General features: G+C 32.3%; 1 protein-coding gene across 1 annotated transcript; it reads left to right on the top strand.

Moving 5' to 3' along the window:
* Nucleotides 1-5,226: 5,226 nt before the first annotated feature.
* On the top strand, nucleotides 5,227-8,347 carry Phum_PHUM483660 (uncharacterized protein; the record flags this gene model as incomplete). Its single annotated transcript, XM_002430419.1, has 5 exons — nucleotides 5,227-5,269; nucleotides 5,667-5,839; nucleotides 5,941-6,156; nucleotides 6,263-6,552; nucleotides 6,835-8,347. The coding sequence occupies 5 exons, from the start codon at nucleotides 5,227-5,229 to the stop codon at nucleotides 8,345-8,347; spliced, it is 2,235 nt and encodes a 744-aa protein (XP_002430464.1).
* Nucleotides 8,348-9,829: the final 1,482 nt, after the last annotated feature.

Raw genomic sequence — 9,829 nt, 5'->3', positions numbered from 1 at the left:
ACCTAAACACATTACATCCGACATAAATTTCATATTAATCTATATTAAATTATCGATCGATAGATCGATTGATCGATCTTATTTCTTTTTAACTCGAATCTTTTTTTTTTTTTTTTTTTTTTTTTTTTTTTGAATAAAACAACAAACGACAACTTTTTCAGATTTTTCCTACAATGAAATGTAAAATGTTGCACATCACGTACGTAATTTTTTTTATTGCTGACACGTTCGTTTCGTTTCTTTGTTTGTCGTTCGAATAAAAATTGAGTTTTCGCGTTTTTAATTCGTTTTACGTATTACTCAAAGACAACAACAAACTTTCTTCTTCTTTCTATTATTATTATTATTATTATCATTATTATTATTATTATTGTTTTCAATTTTTCAGTTACTGAACGTACTGAACGTTCGTACATTTTCGTAGAAGAATATTTCTCGTTAATTAATTTATCATCGAACAATATGACGAAAAAAAAAAAAAATTTTTCTTGTCTTTGTTGTTGTTGTTTTGTATAAAATATTTTTTGTTGAGGATTCGCGAATTCGAATGAAATTTTTTGATTTTTTTTTGTTTGTTTTTTGTTTGTAGACAAAATAAACGTGACTTTATTCACGCGTGTGCGTGTGCGTGTTTGTCGCGACGTGTTTTTTTATTTTATTTTTCTGAATCCTTGTTGTTGTTGTTGTTTTGTATAATTCGTCCGTCCACGAGATTTCGGCAATTTTTTTTTCTTCTTTTTTCCTTCCCCCCCCCCATCAATAAATATTTAATGCCTCGCCCCTAATAATAATAATAATAATAATAATAATAATAACAACGTTCTTTTCTTTTTCTTTTCTTTCTCCCTACTTTCTATAATAAATTTTTTTTTATAGAATTTCCCGATCAAATTTTAACATAATATCTTTTTAACAAAAAAATTCATACCCATTCATTCATTCATTCATTCATTCATTCACAACGAACGCATTAAAATTCCTAGTTTTAATTTTTTTTTTTCTTTTTGTTATGCGACCTTGTGGATTTCGATATATATATATATAATACGGCATCACTGTGGCGTTTCAATGTTGCGCTATTATTATTATCATTATCATTACCATAATGGTTATTTTCTTTATTATTACAATTATTATTATTATTACTATTATTATTATTATTTTGCGAGTAAATTTATTCAAATCGTTCACGTTCTTGTAACAAAAAAAAAAAAAAAAAAAAAAACACGAATTCCGTAAATGTAATAAAAAAAAAAAAAAAAACATCATAAAATATCCTCGGTTTTGTTCGTCGTGTTTTTTCAAATACACACACACACACGCACATACCTCCAAGGATATTTCTGTTCCGTTTTATAAACTATCCCGAAAAATAAGTAGTATTAATAATAATAATAATAATAATAATAATAAATTTTCATGGGCCTTATTTAAAACCGATAAATCAATCGCACTCGTTTCGAACTATTTCGGCGTGACTAAATCGAAAACCTCAACGACCATCTTTCGTTCGTTCCAATAGGAAAACATTCACGCTCGACGTGAGATAATCCAGTATTAATAACTGAGGATGGGATGAAATCCCTCGGGAGTGACCGATCGGGTTACCTATCAACATTTTTTTTAAAAAAAAAAACTTTTTGTTTGGTTTTTCTGAATCGAAAACCGTACAAAATTCGTAAACTGTACTCCACGACGACGACGACAACGTGTAAAGAAAACGGGAAATTTTTCCTGGAACCAATTCCAGAAATCTTTTAAAAATAGAAGAAAAGAGAAAGGGAGAAAAAAATAAAAACTAATAAAAAAACGATAATTAATAATAAATCGTTCGATTCGAGTTAATAGTATTATTATTATTATTATTACTATTCGTCCAATAGTGAGAATCGAAACCGGGATTTTTTTTTTTTTTTTTTTATTGGTTTCCGTTTCGGTATGCCACACTTTAACCTTCCTCTTTTAAACTTCTCCCTTTTTACTCCTGCTACTACCACCACCACCACCACCACACCTTTCAACGTTTTCCCCCCGTCGTCGTGTCAGTCTCCCCTCCCTCCTATAACCCTTCGCGACCCTACATATATGTTTAAATGAATTCCTTCGATTTCTGCGATCGAAATCCGAGAGCCTAACTAATGTTAACGATTCGATTGACATTCGTTTGAGGAAAAAAAAAAAAGGTCATTTGCCAAACTTCGTTCGGTTTCTTACTACATAAAACTATTGAAAAAAAAAAAAATAATAATAATCGAACGTTTCGACAGGTTAACGAACGAACTAAACCGATCGTACGGACGCCAAAATAATTTTCCCAACCGTAAAACCACATATATATAAATACCCGTTTATTCTCATGATTGCAAAAACAAACAAAAAAAATTATTATTATTATTATTTTTATTGTTATTGTGATGATGATGATGATGACGGTGACGGTGACGATGACGATGATAATAATAACTTTAATAATAAAAGAAAAAAGAAAATCCTTTACGTCTCAATCGACGCCCTTTTGTTTTTTTTTTATTACAATGAACTCAACGGTATCGAATACAACGAAAATAATTTAAAGAAAAGAAAGAAAAAAGAAAAAGAAAAGAAAGACTAAAGAAGAAAGAAAAAGAAAAAGAAAAAGAAAGAAAAGAAAAAAAGAAAAAGGTGAAGAAAATCCCTTACAACTAGAATTTCAACAAAAGGAAAAAAATAAAATAAAAACAATAGGCCATTTCGATAATTAATCCCATTGTGATATTCCAAACCCTTATTATTATCATTATTATTATTATCATCGTATGAATATAATAATAATAATAATAATAATAATAATGATGATGAAAATAACTTAAATTGTTTTTTTTATTTTTAGAAAAAGTTTTTTTTCCACATCTTTTATGAATACGTGTAAATACACACACAAACACACACAAACCCACGCACACACAAACATTCCAGCAAAAGGGAAATTTTTATTATCATTATCATTATCATCATCATCATCATCATTATTACTATTATTATTATTGTTTTTTTCTTTCTGATAATTAATTAACTTTCCCTTTTTTCATTGCCGGTGAATTTTTTTTTTCACGACTCGTAACTTTCCGTGTAAAATTTTCGCACGCCGTAATATTAATTAATTGGTCGGTTGTTTTTTTTTTTTATTAATCTCGGAACACAGAAGGGAGGGAGGGGAGGCAATAACAACAACAACAACCCAACAACCGCGATATGTATTCAACATATACGAAAATAACATTTTATATTATTAGTTTTTCCTTTTCCTAGTTCGCACCTTACTAATCGTCACGCCTTTCTCACTTTCCCATTAGAAACTCGACGAGGCATCCTTACCGACGACGACGACAACCTTACCGAGACAACCTTTGCCATATGGAAAGAATGCCTAACACGAACGGACGACGAGGTTTTTTAACTCGAACGGGAACGGACCCGAGTGGGGATCTTATCATAATCATCACCATCATTTCTTCCAATCGATTTCCTTCGACAACGACAAAAGCCCCCCCATCCTCCCCGAGAAAAAAAAATTTCTCTACTACGATCGGTACGTAAAACAAATTCCTCTTAAAACATAATAATAATGATAATGATAATGATAATGACGTACACATACGTACGAGTTTTGTATTCTAAATTAACAAAAACAATCGCTAACAACTTTGACCTGATTTCGCCTGAGAACAAGAATTTTTTTTTTTTTTTTCTTTACGCGACAAACAACAAACGCAAAAATTACAATAATAATAATAATAATAATTGTTTGGCAACTTTTAACACTTGTAAAAATACAGGGGAAAAAAACGCGCCATGATAATTTCTTCTCTGTACAATTTTTTTTTTCAAATTTTGAAATAAAAAATTTTAGAACGTTATAGAACGTAAAATCTCTTATAAGAAAAACTTTTCGAATCTTTTTTCTATCGCTTAAAATTATAAACAAACAAATCAATCCGGATTTTTAAATAATAATAATAATAATAATAATAATAATAATAATAATAATAATAATAAAAACCAGAACTATAAATATGGTTATTTATAGATCTCGTTTTCAATCTTTTTTTTCTTTTTTCTTTTGCTTTCATTAAAATCATAAAAAGAAGAAGAAGAAGATGAAGAAGAAGAAGAAGGAGAAGAAGAAAGAGGGAAAGAAAAACAAATTTTTAAATTTTACTGCGTTGTAATCACTCTTAAATGAGGAAAAGTAAAAAAAAAAAAACAAAATGGCTTTGAAAATTCCAAGAAGTAAATAAATAAAATTTCCGAAACGGGAATTCGCGTTTATTAAGAAAAACTTTAAATAAATAAATAAAGGCGGGGGTCGGGAGGGGGGGGGAAATTCTTGGAAAAATCACGTTTTCTCCCAAAAAACCAAACCAGTTTGTTGTGTCTGTGTGTTCGAACCTGTTTCCGTAACGGAAAATGGTGGAAAACAAAAACAAAAAAAAAGAAAAACTTGGATTTGCTTTCGTGGCAGTAGAAAAAAAAATGTCATCACGAGTGCAAATGAACGTAATTGAAATCAATTACAGAAAGAGAGAGAGAGAGAGAAGGAAATTTTCGCCGGAATATATGAAATCAATGCGTGTGTGTGTGTGTGAAAAGGATGAGAGCGTGATAGACGACGACTAACATGGCGACGAAATAATAATAATAATAATAACTTGACTAAAAAAAAATTTTTTAACATGTCCTACATCTCTTTTCCTCCTCCACTCCTTCCCCTCACTCTCACTCTCTCTCTCTCTCTCTCTCTCTCTCTCAGTTTCATTTGCATTACAATGCCCTTGAAAAAAAAAAATTTTTTTTTTTTTTTCCTTTCGAGGTTATTATTCGGAAATTGGAAATTTTTTTTTTTTTTTTTTTTTTTTATTGTTCATTTCATTACGAAACGTTTTTCCGCCTTAGCAAATTCATTTTAACGCTTTTCAGAACAACAACAACAACAACAACAAAACCAAAAAAAAAAAAAAAAAATTGTTGTCGTCATCATACGTTTTACACGCACGACAAACGTTTAAAAAAAAAAAAAAACGTACGTACGTACGTAATTCGATTTTGATAATGACACGTCAAACCGTGCAAATACGATCAGAGTCTCATCCGTGACAAAAGCAGAAGACAAAAAAGAAAAAAAAGAAGCAGAAGAAAAAAAAAAAAAAATCTTTTCCATTACGTGAATAAATTTTACTCGTGGAAAATATGGAAGAAACTGGAAATTACCCGAAACGAGAGATTCGAGGAGGTCGCACGATTTGAAAATTTTCATGGGGGAGTGGCGGGAGAGGAAGGGAGGGAGGAGGCGGGAAGGGAAGGAAATTCTTTCGCGTGACTCAATTTCAATAATGATAATAATAATGATAATGCTTATTAATTTAATAAATGCATTTAACGAATTAAAAGAAAAAACAAATTCGAACCTCCTTCCTCTCATAATTACTACCATACGCCACCCTCATTCTTTACTCCTCAAACCACGACCCTTTCTATTAACAAAAAAAACAAAAAATTGGGGGATGTAAACGCGATGATGATGATGAAGATGATGATGACAATTCTAATGACAAATTTTCTCATTTTCTTTCCTTTTTCTTTTTTTTTTTTTTTTTAGGTTAATCTGACACCGGATTTGTCAATTCCAGTCACCGCGCGAGAAATATTCATATCAAATGCAAAACGATTAACGATTCATCCTGGAACTTTTTTAAACCATAAAAATTTAAAAGTCGTTTCGTTTACGAACCTGGAAAATTTGGCAATTTCAAATTCGGCTTTTCAAAATCTCACATCCGATTCTTTAACGTTTTTAATCGAGGTAAATAAATTTCATTTCGTCTAGAATTTTTAACGGTTTCATTATTAATAATGATGATGACGATGAGGCTAACATTTTTGTATTATTATTATTATTTTCAGAATTGTAAAAATGTCACCATGGAAGAAGACTCGTTTAAAAATTTACGTAATCCACTCTCGGTGACGATAATCAATTGTCATCGAGTCACGCTTAAAAAATCAACTTTTAACAAATTCAATAAAGTTCAAATAAAAAACGTCATCGATTTGGTGATGATGGAAAATACGTTTTTTTCTTCGAGTGTTAAACAAGATCTCGATTCGGCGGAAACGACGGTTCGTTTTCGTTTTTTATTAGTTTCTTCCGGTCTTTTGAATAATCATTTTTTCGAAAAAAATCTTTAACGTTTTTTAATTTTGTTTTTTTCTCATGTGACGACAGATGTTATTTTCTAACGCGACCATCAATGAAATTCCAAATGCGACGTTTCCATTGAGTTTGGCAAAAATCCTTTTTGACAATTGCACGATTGGAACCGTGAGGAGCGGAGCGTTCAACGGAATCATTCTCGCGAGCGTTTCATTTAAAAATTCAAACGTTAAAAAATTTGAAAGCGAAGCGTTCAGCGAAAGGACTCTCATTCAAAGCGTGGATTTCGTCGATACGAACGTCGAGTACGTGGATTCGAACGCGTTGTCGGCTGCTGCCAGATTCACGATTCGAAATTGCAGGTGAGTTAGCAGGAGCACAATATTTTGACGATATATATCCCTCCCTAACTGACGACTCCGGTGGTCAGTTACACGCCCACGAGAAAAAAAAAAACGTCTCGACTGACGAGTCGAACGTTGGTTTGAACGTTTGCCAGTATATCAAATAGTAGTAGCGTCCCACGTTCGCTCGTTTGTCCATTAGTCATCATCATCATCATCAATGTCGTCAATACGAAGTTTTATTGTATATAGACGCAAACGATTATCGTGTTTGTTTGTTATTTTGTTTATTAATTACAGAATTTATGAAATGACCAACGACGCTTTCAATGTCAACGCTGCCTACTTGAAACTTCACGACAACGACTTTTACGTTTTGCGACGTTATGCGTTTCAAATTCACAATTGGAACAGCATCGTCATCAGTGGGAATCGTTTTAGAATTTTGGAACCTGATTTTCTCTCAGCTCCGTTTTCAAACATCACCACCGCGACCACGACCGCCGCCGTCACGACGGAATTTATTTTTTCCAATAACACGTTACCGAACGTCGAAATCGACGTTTTGGCATCCCTTCCGCACGAGTCCGAACTCTCCGCGTCGATACGGGATAACATATTCGAAAACGTTTGTCACTGTCATTTGGAAACGTGGATACGAGAAAGGACGGGAAGTTGGTGGGAAAATTTTTACGAAACTAGTTTTTGTGTCATTAGTGAACTGTTAGAAGAATGTTATAATATTAGTAAGGGATATATGAACATGAAAGAGTACATGGAAGAATTTTGCACTCCGGAAAATATGATCGTTTGTAAAGATTTGCATAAAAGTCACCGTCCGAATATCATACTGCCCTTAGACCTTCACAACACGGAACGAACGGTGTTGGGAGTCATATTTCTCGGAGTCGTGTGCAGTATCGCGATCATGATTACCATTTTATCAATTATGTGGTTTAGAAAAAGAGATATGTGCGTGAAAAACTCGAGAAAAACTCAATCCTCTGACTGCTTGTTTTTTTCTCGCTTGTGCAATACCGGCAATTTAGTGACGAGCGATTCCATATCGCGAGTTAACATACACGAATACGCGGAAATACAAAATCAATTAAATCAATCGCAAAAGCAAACGACGACAACTTTAATTATAGACGATGAAGGAGAACAAGAAGATGAAATCGTCGACTGCGAGAATAAAGCGACGCAAACGATTCCCGAAGAACTCACGCAAGAGCTCATACAATCGTTGAGAGAAAAATTAAACGATCCTGAAAATTACAACGAGGCGAGAGACATGATCGAACATTTATACGATCTCATCAAAGTCGAAGAAAGTTGCAATAACAATACCGTGAGCCCGAGGAATTCGTTTACGTTTGAAGATGACGACGACAACGACGACGACGGAGCCGGCGGTGGAATTTACGAAGTCATTCAAACATCCAAAACGCCAACAACAGTCAAAAGTTTAAGAAAAACCATAAGGAAAAATAATAATTCTGGAATTAAAGTTGTCAGCACTGGAACGAGAGCCCCATCACCCGACAAACTCTCCCCGATTAATTTCAACTCCCTAACCTTGAGACCTTTGCCGACGATCGTGAGCGATTACGTGGAGCCAAAAGATAGAAAATCCAACGAATATTGCGAACTCACGTCGAGTAATCTTATCATGCCGGACGTCCTCACATCGTCCCAAATCAAGGACAATAACCCTAACATGCCAAAAACTCATATATACGCCGAACCATTAACGTGCCTTACGAAAAAACCTTTGCCAGACAAGCCTCAGCCGGGAACGTCAAAATCATAATCATTCCACAATCGTGCAATAAATAAATCAATCAATCAATCAATCACTCAATCAATCAATCAATCTCAATACTTTATCATTTCGTCGCCGATGAAACAAAAGAGACTTTTTTTTTTTCGTACGAAAAAAGCGTGTCTGTGATATATGTCGCAAAAAAAAACAAACAAACAAAGAAAAATGTAAATAATAATAATAGTAATAATAATAGTAATAATAATAATAGTAATAATAATAATAATAATAATAATAATTTAATGTAATAAAACTCGCGTATAAAAAAAAAAAAAAACGACAAACGACGTGTGAATTTTTTTTTTTTTTAATCTTTTACGAGAGGGGAAACTAATTGTAGTGGTGGTGCAATGACCGAACGTAATCCGTTCGTTTTTCCAATGCGAAGAAACCACCAAGATCGCATCGAATGAGAACAAAAAAAGAAGAAGAAGAAAAAGAAAAAATAATGAAAGAAGAATAAGAGAGAGAGAGAGAGAGAGAGAGAGAAAAACGTTTATGTCAAACGCACGTAACGATTCCCCCCTTTAACCGATTTAATAATAACCGGCTTTTGCGGTTGTTGTTGTTTGGTTGTTTGGTCGGTCGGTCGAACCGGGAAAATATTTTGAATCCGCGTGACGTCATTTTCTTCTTTCATTATTTTATTATTATTATTATTACTTCTTCTTTTTTTAAATTTAAATTTTCTCCTTTTTTTAAATCGTAACGCTTTATAAATGATTCAACCCATGAATTTTTACGTAGTTTATAAATAACAAGGTCATCATCATAGTTTATAACTGACGCAATAATAATAATATTGATAATGATAATAATAATGATGATGATGATGATATTAATAATAATAATAACTAACCGAAAATTGTATGCCCCTGATAATGACAGTGAATTATTATTTTCTAAATTTTTTTTTTGTTTTTATACTTTTTGTATTTACAATTACGACAACAATTATTATTATTAATATTATTATTATTATTATTATTTGTAATAATTTTTAATATATTTTTATTTGACGTTAATAAAAGTGAAAAAAAAAAAAAAATTAATAAAATAATACGTTCGTCGTTCATAATCAATTAATTATCTTCATTGTTATTAATATATTAACCGTCACAGCCATTTTTTTTCTTTCTTTTTCGTTCGATTGCTCACGTTTTGATCCATTTGATCTTCGGACTCGCAACCGAATTCGCACTGACCTTTCACCTTCCCCTCCTCCCCTTCCCTCCCTCCATTCATTCCTCCACTCAATAAAACATTTTTTTTTTTTTTTTAAATTGATTTAAAATTTAATTAATTAAACAATCGACAGAAATATCGGACCGCTCTGTAATAAAATGAATAAATTATTATTATTATTATTCCGATTCGAAAATAATTAATTTTAGGTCGATGAACCTGTTAACAGGGGAACCGACGAGGGGAGAGAGAGAGAGAGAGAGAAATAAATTCGAATCGAAAATT

Source organism: Pediculus humanus, genomic scaffold, assembly GCF_000006295.1.
Source record: "Pediculus humanus corporis 1103172108256 genomic scaffold, whole genome shotgun sequence".
In the NCBI taxonomy this organism is placed as follows: Eukaryota; Metazoa; Arthropoda; class Insecta; order Psocodea; family Pediculidae; genus Pediculus; species Pediculus humanus.
Note: the sequence above shows the minus strand (reverse complement) of the source record. Positions and strands in the feature narration are given on the sequence as shown.